We start from the raw sequence: 14,625 nt of genomic DNA, 5'->3' as shown, positions 1-14,625 counted from the left end.
AGTAACAATTTCTCTTGCCTCCGGCCCGAAAAGGATTCTTGGGTTGTACGTTAGCCAGTGCTCGTTTAAGTATCGGAACCTCAGCTCAGATTTTGGCCGTGATGTCGAATGACTCTGTACTGACAATATCAGAGAAAATAAATACCTAAAAAAAAAAAAAAAAAAAAAACACCGTATCTTTTGTGGATGTTCACCGACGCTTAGCTTCTAGACTTACGGCTATACCTTATTGACGATAGCTCGGGACTTTCTCCAGGTTGCCAAGCCCTTGATCGTAACTGAATCACCCTTAGTCTGATCTAAGCCTGGACCCCAGCGTGCACGGTTAGCACGGTATATTTACTATGCACGTTGGCTTGGCGGACAGGCAGGTTTATCTAAGGTTTATGTACTAAAGGATGGGTCAAGCCCAATCTTGTCTAGCTATACGACTTTATCAAACGTTCGTAAATCCTTTAGTAATAGAAGTGTGCCACCGAGATGCGACTTGCTAGTGAGGCTGGTGAGAGTCTGCTCCCAGCTCGTGCAGATAAGAAAACATATCATAAAGACTCTGGTTGGCTGAGATGGAAAGGCCAAGGACCAATTCCTTTTTTTTTTTTCAAATCGCGCTGCGCCGCACCATATCTTACTTATTATGAACGGACTTGAGAGGCGATTCGTCAGATATTGGGACGAGAATGAGGTTGAAATATCGCTGACCATCGGAAGCTAAAGCTTATAAGTGTGATAATCATCATATGTAAACGCCAGCTGATCAATAAAGATAATTAGACGATAATAGGCATTCGGTTCGAGGACAAGATGGCTTTATGGGAGCGCATGTAGTACTAGTGTAGATAGTATACACAAGACGAGTTCTCCCTCGATTCACTGTCCCACCCTCGCCGTTTCATAGTTTTAGCGATAGAAATTTGACCTTCTTTTCCTGGTATCGAATAAATCGTATAAGTCCCTTGTAATATGCGGTATGCGGTGACTTTTCTGGTGCCCAGGCTCTTGGTATAGCCTAGGCTCCGACGGTGCTAATATAGAAACAGCCTATCCCAGCCTGTTTGGGTCGTTAAGACTAATATTTACACCCCTCTACGGTATTATTGAGGAAGGACCCTTGTTCGGACAGTTAAAGAAAAGAGGGTAAAGCGAGACACGGTTGGAGCGACAATAAGGAAAAGCTGTAAAATATCTACATAGGACCTCTCTAAACCCGCCTCGTCAGGCCTACTAATGCTTCCAATTGGGCGTTACAATAGCATAGCAAGGCAAATTAGAGAGCGGATGACTCGATTTTAAGACAATGGGCGTATCCGGGAACCATGGTTGGAGTAACTCTGTCCTGTGAATTTCTCCAATCATATTTCGCATCAGTCTGAGTGCTGATCAGTGCTCCCAGCCTTCCTGCAGAGCGCTGAATCGGTCGATCAGCTTGTCAGCTCTCTAGACCCAAGATCCTTTCGAGATGGAAATCAAATATCTACCTACCTAAGGTATACACCAAACGGCCTATATTAGCTATAAGAAAGCAAAAGTACCTAACTTAGGTATATAATAAGACACTGGTTGGACCACAGCCGAATTCATACAACGCAGAACATGTCCAAAAGCGTGCTTTTACCTCCGGAAGACCGCATTACCAATTTGTATACTTAGATAGGTACCTACCTATATATTATATTACAAGTAGGTAACTCCGTAAGCTCGTCCTTATACTAACACGCAAGCAGAACCAAGCAACCTAACAATAGCAATACCATAGTATTACATATGGCATTACATACCTTAGGTTAGGTACTTGTATTGAAATAGTACTACATAATAAGTAACGTAGTATTGTTCGAGAACGATTCGTCTACGGATAACTTTGGTCATAATACTTGCTCGCCAATCTCACACGACGCCATTCAGACTGGATCGGCCACGCGCCAGTATGCGCCAATCCACTTCAAACTCCAAATAATACCATTTATTGATCACCGCCCAGATTCTTACATAGCTGCATGGTACGTCTGCAGTGTATGTTTCCGACCCAGCTGCTCTCTCACTCTCATGTCTCACCCATAACAAATCCTGCTAAATTCGAGGACTGCTTAAGCAAGCAAACTCTACTCCAATCTCCTCCTGATAATCCCTCTGTTCCAGTACGAACAAATCCTACTCGGAGAATTATAAGATGTCTATCAGTTTTACACAAGTTTCCACAAACGCTACACATCCTTATTGATCGGTCACGGCCGGCCGAATTAAGCTGGCTATGCTTAAAAATAATGCTTCCGTGTTTGCAGTGATCTGGACATGACTGGTGCCCGATGTTGCGGGAGCATGCCCTAAAAGGGTTCGGTGTGGCTCCGCGGGGTCGACGACCCTGAATTGCCCCCTTGCCCCCCTTATGCCCCCGGTACACTACGTTAGTGCAGTGTAGTGTAGACGTAGACAGCCATCCAAACGTGCGCCCGTACCACGTTAGGTACGTTAGGTACGTTAGGTATTCCCTGACGGGGACAGAGCAAGGAATAGATACAATACACCACGCTTGCTGTGGGTCTGCCGGGGTAAATCCTATCGGGGGAGGGGCCCAAGCTGCCAAGGCAGAGATCCAAGCAAAAAGGAAAAGACAGATTACAGCTAGTGTTTGTATTGGTCGGTTATTTGCATTCTGCTATTTCCCGTACGTAACAGTAATAATATCTATTGGTCGTCGCCAACGGATAAAGCTTTCGTAAAAGTGTGGAGGATGCGGAGAGAGACATACTATGTAACTACCTAGGTACCTAACTTACATGGTAATTACAACTACATGCTACCTAACCCAAGCACCGGTGCCAAGGATATACCTATAGTTTACACGCGTATGACATAGTGGGTGTATTACATTGATCCACCATGGACATGTTCAGGTTTGTGAGGATCTGTTACTTGACATACCAGAGGTAGGTTACAGTATCTGAGAATTTGAGCTATGGTACCATACCTGCAAAGTGGATGATTAAAACAGCAAACATTGGGAAGATACACACTTAATCATATGATTGGAGCCTCATTCGAAGTTCTTTTCGGAATACCTACCTACATCTTAGAGGTACTCTCAAGGATCTCGATAAAGTTGCAGCCTCTCAGCCCGCCCTTTAAAACGGCCGAAGGGGCTTGCATTTACATGATCACGCGACAGTTGCTGCTGCTGCGAACCAACCGCCACCCGGGGAAGCCCAGAACGGGTGGTAACTCCTTTCAAATCCTTCCAGCTAAAGGCTATAATGTAGTAACAGATCTTACAAGCTGACGAAGAGGCCATGTGGCGCGATGTACTGGTTAATGTAAAGAAAACGTTCAGCTAAACTCCGGCCTGCAATCAATATTACCTCTTTTAATAGGGGAATTATTATAACCTAGTGATGCATTAGAGGTAGGTACCCTAGTATCGTACAAGATGAGCCTCCTTGAACCGTTACCGAACGCCTGCAGCAATATACGATCCCACACTTGCGCCAATCGTTCGTAACACATTATAACCCGAAGCTACCAAGTCCTTCATGGCTTAGGCTTACTTCTACTCGATCAAAGCCGCGAGTATGGGAATCAGTGGTCCCCAAGATTGCACCGCGTCTCTCTGGCGGGACATAGTATTGACTTGGCCAGATGAGCTATCCCGTGGAGCGACTTGTTCGCTCAGCCATTGCCGCCATTCAACATCGACCATGATCCATCTGAGGTAGGTAAGCATGATACCAACATATGTCTTTATCTACCTAGATATAAGAGGCAGCTTGATAGTAAATACGAAAAAAAAATAAAAAATTACTGGAAGTAAGGGCATGATCATTCCCCAGAAACCCTCCGGCAAAGCGATCTAGGTTAGGTATGTATGTGGGATTCGACATACTCATCTGGCACTCTACTAGGAATGCTCCGACCCAAGCGCGCCTCGTCCATCCATAAATCTATCTGTCACAGCCGTTCTTCGAGCATACACGACCGCGAGCCGGAGTACTCCTGGCAAGCCCTCATAAGAAACAACCGGTCTCTAGCCCCGCGGTCGGATGTCCGTACTTCGAAGCCGCCGTTTAATTCCCCGAGCAGGTCTCTGACAAGTTCCAGCTCCTTCTTGGACGCCTCAAGGTCCCGTCGGACGCTCTCTTTCGCGAGGACGAGCCACTCGTGACTGTTGTCCTCCGTGGTTTCTTCTGCCTCCTTCTCGACGAGGGGTGGGAGTTGGAGATGTCGGCTGTGGGAGGGCTGGTATTTATGGAGATACATTCGGATTCATAAATTATCTACCCGGCAGGAAGAGATTCAGGTAGGTAATGAAGGCTGCTTGGATGGACCGTCTTGGTATAGCGGTCTCAACGTGTCTTTCTAACGTGCCTAGTATCGCTGTCTGTTATCTTGGGTATTCAGGACGAGGTAGGTAGGTATCTACCCTGATACCCTAGCTTCTAAGTCACTTGATAATAATCTGCAGTTGTCTGATTTTATGAGTTGGCCAAGTATTAATCTAGAAGTGTCAATGACTCAACAAAGAGCCATCGTTCGCATATATAACAGATGACGCGCATACACTCCTTCACAGACAAAGGGGATCCCAATGTAGACGCCCAGATTTTAAGACCCTTCATAAACCAAGACAAACGTATAAGGCTCTATCCCAGTTCGTACATTCATTTTAGCCTTCTTTCTAGGCTCTGGGATGTTCAATGTATTGAGGGCATCGATAGTATATACTGCCATGAATAGCCATTCTATCTTGAAACAAAGAATACAACAATTGAAACGCCAACATCACCAGCGTCTTTACTTGCGGCTTAGAATGATCTGTCACAAAGGCATTGTGGCAGAAAGAACCTTAACATGTATAACACTGGCATTGCGCCCCCCAAGAAACCTAGGTACGCAGCCATCATAATAGTATCAGAAATCATTCCCGTCGTCGGCCAAACAAGCACGCTACCTCCATTCCCATCCATCGTAAACACCAGCAGTGCCTACCTAACCTAATCTATCTAGGTAGCCTATCACCAAACCTCCAACCTTGAAAAGGTAAAAGAAATAAAAGAAAAATGTGTGTAAGGCATCTAGAATGGTACCACTGCTACGAATGCCAATACGAGTTCAGCTACCGCGTAGCTTTCCGGGCGTGTGCCAAAGCCGCGAGGGGGGCATGTCGTAACACCAGACAGATGTGCAACGTCGTGCTGAACCACGACACCTGCAGCACGTGCAAGGAAGCCAGGCGGGCCGAGGAGATATGCCAGCAGAAGATATACCGCCAGGTTCCGGTATATTTTCAATGCGTTGATGGCAAGTACGTACGGCAGGATTTCTGGTAAGTATTGTTTGCCTACCTGGTATAATTTAGTTAGGTAAGTGTTATCGCGATCGTGGAAAACCCGACCCGTGTTAGAACGACTGGTGAAGTCTTGGTCTAGTAAAGTATGGTTAGATGAGAAAATATGATAGATACTTCTTGAGAAATGCTGAGAGTGGAAACTTGTGAAAGGTATTTTGGAGGTGAATGGATGTGCTCATTTATTATTGGAATAGCTCACATAGACTCCCGGACAGCTAGGTACCTAGGTTATCATGAGGTAGGTAGACATTCACTCAATAAGTTATGCATGTTGTCTAAAATAAAACCATTGCATTGGTATCTTAAGTAATTTGAACATCGAAGGTATTGCTATCGTTTGCCTGCAGTCATTTCCCAGAACCTAAACACCAGCCATAAAGACGAAGAACCCCAATGATATCCCTCTAGTAAGTACCCCTCCAACAAATGCCAGATGCTTTCGAACCGCCCGCCCCTAATACAAAGAAAAGTAAACAATTAACTTGGAATTGTAGGCAACATCTTCCCCAGGAGCGAGGGCCCCTTCTTCGTTGCCCTGCAGTGCTTCCCCTCCAGAATCACTTTCCTCGCCTCCCTAGCGGTACGATTCAGTGCGACATCGTGCGCTTTTAGTTCGTCGTCGTCGCTCTGAGTAGATCCCGTCGTCATGGACTCCATGGAAGTGTTGCTACCCGTGGACCTATGGTTGCTCCTCGGAGACGTAACGGTCGGCGAGGCGCTCACGCCAGGCAGTCTGCGTATGTTTCTGCCTAAGACGGACTGTGTGCGGACCAACATGGTGCTCCTGCTGCGCCTGGAATCCGGCGCTTGCTGTTTCGCGATGATGAGTTCGTATTGTTGCATCATCGTTGGATGGTCAATGATTTCTTCCGCCGTGAAACTGGTTCCTTCTACACCAAGAGAAGAAGGCATGTTATTGGTGTAGTATTTAGCGAGCTCAGCAGCCGGAACGAGAGAGCCCCAAATCTCGTAGAAGGGGACTGAGCGTATATCGGGAACTTTGAGTGTGTAGGCCTCAAGAATTCCGTTCCAGGCAGATGATATCATGTTGTGGACGGAGCGAGCAAGATCGGGTTCGACAGACTCAACGTTTGCCGATATTCCAATCTCTCGCTTAGGTGCTGGGAGTGGAATTCTCGACGTTGAGCTATCATCATCGAGGCCTTTTAGATATAATGGCTCCATGACAAAAGTAGAAGTGAGAAGCAAGATGACCGAACAAAGCATATTCAAAACGTCGTTCGCGAAGGAAAGGTTTATCTTCTCGCAAAATGTGAGGGATATACCGACGTCAGAGGATCCCGACATGCATGATTCGATGAAGATATCTGACGGAAAATAGTTCGGTTTCTTGTAATTCATCTCGGATGAGGAATTTCCGAAACTGAATTCGATGTTCGCGGTATCCCTGGTGTGGGCTTTATGGTGGATGATGGTGCTGAACCGAGTCCAAGATGGCCATGGAGTTGCTTCTTGTATGATATCAAAAAGTTGTATGCTATGTGATCTGCTAGCGACGTGCTGACTTTGGATGCATCGGAAATATTCATATGGCGTGATCGGAATATCTGGCAATCTTACTCGGACGGGTAAGATATTGCCTAAGGGTCCGACGATGTCCGATACATTTTTATTGTTCGGAAGGCTGAGGTCTCTCCCATCCAGAAGCTCACCGAAGACAACGTCATTGGTACCAGACAGATTCGCAAGGACGATCGACCAGGCGCTCTTAAGTATCGTTTCAAATGATATACCTAAGTTGCGCAGTGCCCCTGTGCGGATCTGTCGGTGGATAGTTGTGTGGTTCAAGCTGACTTTCGTAGGCGAGGGCTTTGATATTATTTGGGTGACTGTTGCACCTTCGAGCAAAGTACGCCAGTATTCGCTGGCGCTGTCCGAGTATGAGCGACGAGTAGCTCTAATTACCTCGTAGAAGCCGGGACGCTTGATAGGCTGATCGCTATGATTGTAGAACCGGGTTAAGTCGCTGAGAAGCACAGGTATCGAAAGCCCATCATACTGGGCTCTACTAAGTCGTATGACGAGCACGGAGCTTTTTCCGGCGTCAAAGTAGGAGAACTTGGTAACGGGTTGGCAAAAGTCAATACGTTTCGCTTGCTCCCTCTTAATGAGTTTCGAGGTAGTTAGATTGCCAAGTCTCCAGCTTTGGCAGTGATACTTCGGAAATTCTGGACGATGAGACCTAAAGACGGCCTGGTAGAGTTGGTGACGGTGAGTAACAAATGCCGTCCGAAGAATGGGATGAGCATCGATCAACCTAAAGCACGCATCGTGAAGCTTATTACAATCTAGAGACCCGTTGATATTAATCTCCAGGTAATCGACAATTCCACCACTCTGTGCCATCTCAGACTCGATGAACATTGTTTGCAACGATGACGCCTCAATTATATCCTCGACCAAGCCCTTATCGAATCCAAGCTGAGACGCAATTCCTTTGCCAGTAGGAAAACTTGGGGAATCTAGCTGCATCGGTTCAACGACCGCTTGAAAGACTGTAGGATATGTCTCCATAATCATGGCCCCCGTACATATCTCAGCCAGAGAGATGTTTCGAAGGATATCGATGATAGAAAGATCAATGCCGCGCTGCTTGCACTCCCTGATTAGTTCATAGGCAAAGACGGTGTCACCGCCTAAGGTTAGAAATCCATCGCTAGCTGTAATCGACCTTTCTTCGATGCCGAGTACTTGACCCCATATAGCCCTCATTCGATGTTCCACTTCGGTTAGAGGGAGAGGTTTGAAACTAATATTTTGAAGCCCTTGCGGATTCGAAACCTCTGCTAGCCCAAGAAGTTGTTTCCTGGATGAACCCGCAATCATTCGTTGGAGCTCTACCCTGTTGACATCCAACGTTGGTGTCAAAGGCATACGTTTAACAGGTATATACGCCGAGGGGACCATATACCTGGGTAAGGTTTCTCGGAGCGCCATGCTGGCCATCTTTTTACAAAGGTATAATCTCTCCTTTGTAGTGCGACTGAGGTTCGGCAATTCTTCCCCTCTCCTCAGTACATTCTCTCCAAAATCGATAAAGGCAGCTAAAATCGGATCCGAATCGGGGTCGTTGAAGGCTATCGTCTCAACCACTACGTCGACACGCCGGCCGAGGCATTGTCGAAGCTTTGGCTCGACAACCGAAAGGCGGAACTTTCTACCGTCTATTTGCGCATCTCCACCGTCATCTACGGCGAATAAAACCCTTCCATCCTCGAGATAACGGGCACGGTGTCCCGTTCTGAGTAGGCGATTTCCCGATTTTTCCAGTAGTGACATTGCGCAAGTTGGTCTCTTTTCGGTCCATGTCTTGATATTTAGTTTGTGGATGTCTAGACCGCTAGCAAGTGTCGGCCCCCCTATTACCAGCTCGCCAAGCGCACCTACTGGCACGAGCCGGTTACTATCTTCCAGACTGACTATCCAAAAGTTACCGTAGAATGGACTGTCGAAGCATTGCGAAGTGCTCGAATCAGTAAGCTCGGTGGCAGAAAGTGCAAGGGGGCCAGCTTCAGGAGAACCATAAGCCAGTAACACCTTCGCCTTACCAATCCATGGTGCGTAAACATCATCATCAAGATGCTTCGCACGGAAACAGACAACGGCAAGGTCTGGCAGGCTTTTCGGATCTAATTTCCTTGATAGCGTCGGTGTTAAATATGTCCAATTAACGTGCATGCGCCTGGCGGCTCCGGAGAAATCGGCAGTTCTCTCCGAGGCTGAAGGGATACAGACGCAGCCCCCTTGAACCAAGGTAGTGAAGATTTCTGAAAGCGCAATATCGACATGATACGAAGAGAGCTGCATGACCCTGCTCGAGGGGTTAATGAGTAGCGTAGAACTCTGCCCGACACAAGCAGCTGCTAAGGATCTATGGCTGTAGGAGACTGTTTTGAAAGTCCCAGTGGACGCGGCGCTGAAAAGAATGCAGGCTATTTCGTAGGGTGTAGGACGTGGAAGGTCCATATCGACCGCCTGTGCGGACATAGCCAGAACAGCGTTTTCGTCTACAGTGATGGCCTTTGCCCCAAGACCATCCACGAATTTTCGAACACTAGCTGAGGTTAGGACGAAACTGGCACCAACTTCTCTGATGATCCTGGAAATTTCTGAGGGGATCTCAATATCGATAGGCACCAAAATTGCGCCGGCACTAGAAGCAGGTCAGTACAGGATTTGGCATCGCTAGATATAACCAACTTACTGGAGCACCGCTAGCATGGCTACTACAGCCCACCGACTCCTGACAATAGCCACAGGCACAGGCATTCGTGGCTTGAGGCCGGAAGCGAGAAGGTGTTTAGCAAGGACAATGGACAGATCGTGAAGATCACCATAGGAAAACTCCCCGTCCCACGCACAGACGGCTTGGATTTCCGGGTTTAGCGAAGCTTGACGTGCGACTAAGCCATGGATAGTTTCCTTAGGTAGATCAGCTTGAGGCATGCTGTTCCATGCCAGGATGTGTTCATGGTCGCGCATACTGAATAAGTCGACCTCCTGGACTCCACTCGTTGGTGAGTCCAGGATGGCCTCAATAGCTCTTCCAAATACACAAGCAACGGTAATTGCTTGATCGGAGTTAAAGATGCGATGCCCAATGTCAACTGACATGTTTCCGTCGTGAAAGTATGCATCCACGCCAACATCGTACTCTGAGGCTTGCTCTATCCTGACCTGTCGGCATCTTGAACTTGTGGAAGACCCATATTCGCACCTTAATGAGAGGTAGGTGTTGAACAAGCGAACACCCTTGATCTGTAGTTCGTGTTCGACCCTGCTAATAGGTATGTGTTGATGGTCGAATGCTTGTAGACGGTCCTTCTCCGCATTTAGCAGTAGCTGCGTAAGGAGCTCTTCACGGGGTATTCGAAGCCTGGATGTCAAGATAGTTGAAAATGAACCAATAGTACCCTCCAAATTCTCGACGGGGAAATCCCTACCGTCAACGCGGTACCCAAAGCAGACATTGTCTGTTCCGATATAAGTCCGTAAGAGTAAACCCCACGCAACCTGGAGTATGACGGATAGACCTATGCTATGTTCCCCAGCGAAAGCTTTGAGCTTCTCATACTGAACGTCAAGATCAACAGTCGTAGTCTCCCACTCGTTTGGAATGGAATGTTGCGATACGAGGGCAGGGAATTGGCATGGTTGAACACCCTTCAAATGCTCCTTCCAGAAATCAATACTGGAAGAGGACGTTTCCAAATGCTGCGCATACTGAAGATATGATGCCTCGGTCCGAGAGGGGATTTGGTCATGGAAATAGGCTTGCTCAAGTTCTTTGAAGAGAATGGACATGCTGAAGACCTGGATACCTAATCAGTTGCAGGTAGAATTCGTAAGGATTTTAAGGACGTACATCGCATACTGCCTGGCTTGCCTCCAACTTGATAAATGTCTTGTCGGCTACCTGGCATACAACAAGTCTATGCCAAGGAATACCCTCATTCAGTGGTAAAGGGGGTAGGTTATCAATAGATGCCATTACATCCTCAACGCTATCACTTTCCAGGAAGAGCATGGTGGGCGAATGTGACCTCAAAATTATCTGATCATACAAGCGGCTATTGGAGACGCTCTGAGAAAAGATAGTCCTCAAGGCGGAATGCTTCGATGTCATTTGAAGCCAAGCATTGCAGATGCGAGAAGTATCAATGGGCCGATCAAACGTTGCGAGTTCGCAAATCATCAACGCCTTAGAACTCCCCGGAATTAGAGCTTGCTTGGTAATAATGTCTTGCTGAGTTTCCGTTGCGGGATAAATGGCCTCGATATTAGAAACATTGAGATTGAGCCGCGGTAGGATTGTTGCATTTAGTCGGTTGAACTCTTCGTCGGAAATGTTCAGATGAAGAGGGTTAGATAAAGACGCCCTCGACTTTTCATGCTGCAACCCTTCTGTGGCTTGAAGTAATATCCTCTCGTAACCACAAACCCAATTTTCTATCTTCTCCTGATGTACACAATCTTTGGGGTAGAGAAACTCGACGCTGGTTCCACTCTCCTCGACTGATATTGAAGTCTCGAATATGGCGATACGCCCGACATCGTTTCCAATATCCCACACACCTGAAGCCAAGGTCCTATCTGACGCAGGGACTTGTTCTAATAAGGTGTCTTGACTTTTCATATTTTGCCGTTTTTCAGAGTAAGTAAACATAAGCTCGAGAGGGCAGTAGGAGGAAACAAATGAAAGCGTAGAGGCGCCATCTATCAGATTCCTAGCAAACTGTAGAATACCCCTTTTAATGGTAGCGTATTCCAAGTCTTTGATCCTTTTGAGTACAGTTGAGATATCGTCCGCTGGGTAAACATGGGCAGCCACCGGGTATAGCGAGGTAAACCATCCTACTGTTTCTGATATATTTCTCTCCGTTCCGAATAAAGATCTCTCATTCATCTGGTTCCATATAGTAGGCGGCGTGCGGTCGTGAAATTCTCGCGCAAAGGAGAGAAGAAGAGCAGCCATGAAAAGGTCCACAAGGTCTACCTTAAGCGCCTGGCAGCTGATTTTTAGGGCTGAGGTGACCTCTGCACTAAGCGTGAAACCAGTAGACAACGTATTGCCGTATTTGTTGGACGCGGGATCAATTTGCCAGTATCTATAGTTTCCCCTCGGTACGTCGAACGGAATGCTCATCTCCCGTATGCGATGTCTGTGGTGGAGCGTCCATTCTCTAAAGGAGAGGGTGTGACCAGAGATGAGATACCCCTTAGTGAGCAACCCTTCTAAGTCGTCTGCTATGATATTCCACGACCTTAAATCGATAACGAGATGATGAGCGACCATGTAGAGCATTTGGTGGCCATCACTGGTATTGAAATGATAGGCAGCAAAGACAGGGCCCGTCTCAATGTCAATTCTCTCGTGGGCGGTTCTGACTAGTTTCTCGAATTCAGCGTTAGTCGTAAATGTATGGGAGGTGAAATGATAAGAAGATGGGATATCCGGTTCTATTAGTTGACACCAGGAAATTCCACTTCGCCGGAACCGACATCTTAGCGTAGGGTGATGACTGACTACAGCCTCTACCGCTGCTGCCACATCCTCTATGCTTGTAGCTCGTCTCAGCCGAAACAGCACGCTTTGATTAAACCTGTACTCATCGTTCCTGGATTCTCGTTGGTGAACATCACCGCCCATGGAGGTATGAAAATATAGACGCTGCATAGGTGAAATTTCGAAGGCATCGACCGGTAATTCGCTCATATTGCGCGAGTGCGACCTACTCGACCTTGCAAGGGCAGCAAGCTGGGTTAGTGAACTTGCGTTCATGACGTCTTCCGCATCGAGACAAATCCCCTGAGGTTCGCATTTCGCTGTGAACTCTGCCGCGGCCCTTTTATCGCCACCCAGACTTGCGAACGACATATTCATGCCTATACCGGTTTGATCCATACGTAGCACCCTACTCGCTGTCTTCTGGAGGCGTTTTTCTATCACACTTGCGGGCTGTCTTAAACTCGCTCTCGAGTCAACGGATAGAATTTGGTGATATGTCTCGTCATTAGTATTTTGTATCCACGTTTGTAACTTTCTCCGGTTGATATTACCCGCGTCGTCTAAGGGCATCTTTTCTAACGCAATCCAGACGCTAGGTATGAGACTTGGCGACAGTTGAGCCTCGACCACTTTCCGGATAGTTGATAGTTTGATAGTGTGGCGAGGACTTTGTAATTTAACTTCGCAGTCGGCTGAGCCATCCACACCACAGCCTGTCAGGGTGACGAATGCCACGAGCCGCCCTTCGAATGGGCCAGCCTTGGATTTGAGTACAGACGCTCTTGAGATGTCGCTGTGTCGATTGAGAATTTTCTCAACTCCGGCATAGCGCCTCTTGGATAGCGTAGGTCTGAGTTGCGGTTGAATGAGAGAGTATCTAGCCGCCGCTTTAGGCGGAATTGCCGGAGGTTCAGAATTCTCTGGCGACTCTGGTTCGAGTGGACTAACGACTGTAGGTTGTATCTTGTTCTCCGAAACCCTACGCGAGGCAAGCGGCGTTATGCGTGTCTCGAGATCAGCGATAGTTTTGCAGTTCATAATATCACTGGTATTGATACTTATGCCTGCGTCCATACACTCCGCTCGAAGCTCCCTAGCCTTTCGATAGTTGCCCCCAAGATCTAGGAATGATTCGTCTGAGGGAAGCATTTCGGTGTCAATACCGAGTACATTAGTTATAGCAGCACTAAGGCGCTTTTCCGCCAAGTCATCTATTAATTGACTCCATTCCGCCGTATCGATTGGGGACGAGTAGTCCGAGACTGGGCTCACAGAGCCTTCCCTTCCCGTTGGCTTAGATTTATCCATGAGCTGCTGTGTGTTACTTGAGCCGGAATATACTGAGCTTGAGTCGTCATAAGCCTGGACCAAACTATGAGATAACTGAGGAAGATAACTAGCCTCAATGCCTAGAGCGTCGGCTACCTCGAACCTTAGAAGCTGCCCGGCATTATTGAAGTTCTCTGGCTGAGTTAGAGGGAGAGATGTGTTTATCGAAAGGTTCTTCCTTCTTAGCGTGCGATTTACCCTATTCGGTAAGCGATGGGATTGGCTATTCGTCCTGCTAGGTTGACTTTCGGACAGCTCGTCCGAAGTATCAGTCGACGACAGATACAAGAAGCTTTCCCCTATAGGAAATGCCATCTTTGGGTTGAGAGAGGAAGGACGTTAGAGGGAGATAAGACTCCAGGCACACCAGAGCAGGCGTGTTATGTTATGGCATTCGAATGGGAAAAGAACGGAACAAGATTCTAGAGGTAAAGCAAGGGAAATGTAAGGGCATGATATTATTATTTCCCATTTCTATTTAGATGTGTGTTTGCCTACCTCCTAAGCGGATATAATCATGTACCTGATATAAATCCCTTTGTAAACGGCACCGTACACAAGGGTCGGGATCCGACAGACTCTCCTGCGGGTGGCCACCTCGGGCATGACAGGTAGACAGGTAGATCCCAGCTCCAGGTTTTTGAACATTGCTGCGAGTGGATAGTAACGATCGGCAATTGAAAGGCATATATACCTCATGATCCTCTTGTGGTCTTTAGGCTGGGGCTGACGTACTCTATACACAAGACGGTACTTTGCCAAAAGGATGAAGTAGTAAAGATAGCGTAAGCCGGAGTTCCCAGTAGAGATATAAAAGTCTAGAGGCTCCATCGGAGGTCGGTAAGTTCCAAGGTTGTTAGATGCATCGGTACAAATATCCCGAATATCTTCCAGGCAATATCTTGGTAGCTGAGCTAAAAATAAG

The 14,625-nt window shown here is 47.2% G+C and overlaps 2 protein-coding genes across 2 annotated transcripts; both read right to left on the bottom strand.

Moving 5' to 3' along the window:
* Window positions 1-3,421: 3,421 nt before the first annotated feature.
* On the bottom strand, window positions 3,422-4,603 carry F4812DRAFT_192018 (uncharacterized protein). The gene is made up of 2 exons (XM_047930142.1): window positions 3,878-4,603; window positions 3,422-3,701 (listed from the first exon to the last, which is right to left on the bottom strand). Exon 1 carries the CDS (start codon window positions 4,249-4,251, stop codon window positions 3,943-3,945), a length of 309 nt encoding a protein of 102 aa, XP_047794094.1. The 5' UTR covers window positions 4,252-4,603; the 3' UTR covers window positions 3,422-3,701; window positions 3,878-3,942.
* Window positions 4,604-5,604: 1,001 nt separating this feature from the next.
* F4812DRAFT_192016 (uncharacterized protein) lies at window positions 5,605-14,108 on the bottom strand. Its single transcript, XM_047930141.1, has 3 exons — window positions 10,728-14,108; window positions 9,567-10,675; window positions 5,605-9,515 (listed from the first exon to the last, which is right to left on the bottom strand). Exons 1-3 carry the CDS (start codon window positions 14,013-14,015, stop codon window positions 5,819-5,821), a joined length of 8,094 nt encoding a protein of 2,697 aa, XP_047794093.1. The 5' UTR covers window positions 14,016-14,108; the 3' UTR covers window positions 5,605-5,818.
* Window positions 14,109-14,625: the final 517 nt, after the last annotated feature.

This window comes from Daldinia caldariorum, assembly GCF_022478825.1.
Source record: "Daldinia caldariorum strain CBS 122874 unplaced genomic scaffold F4812scaffold_2, whole genome shotgun sequence".
Lineage (NCBI taxonomy): Eukaryota > Fungi > Ascomycota > Sordariomycetes > Xylariales > Hypoxylaceae > Daldinia > Daldinia caldariorum.
This window is presented reverse-complemented; position numbering and strand designations above follow the sequence as displayed.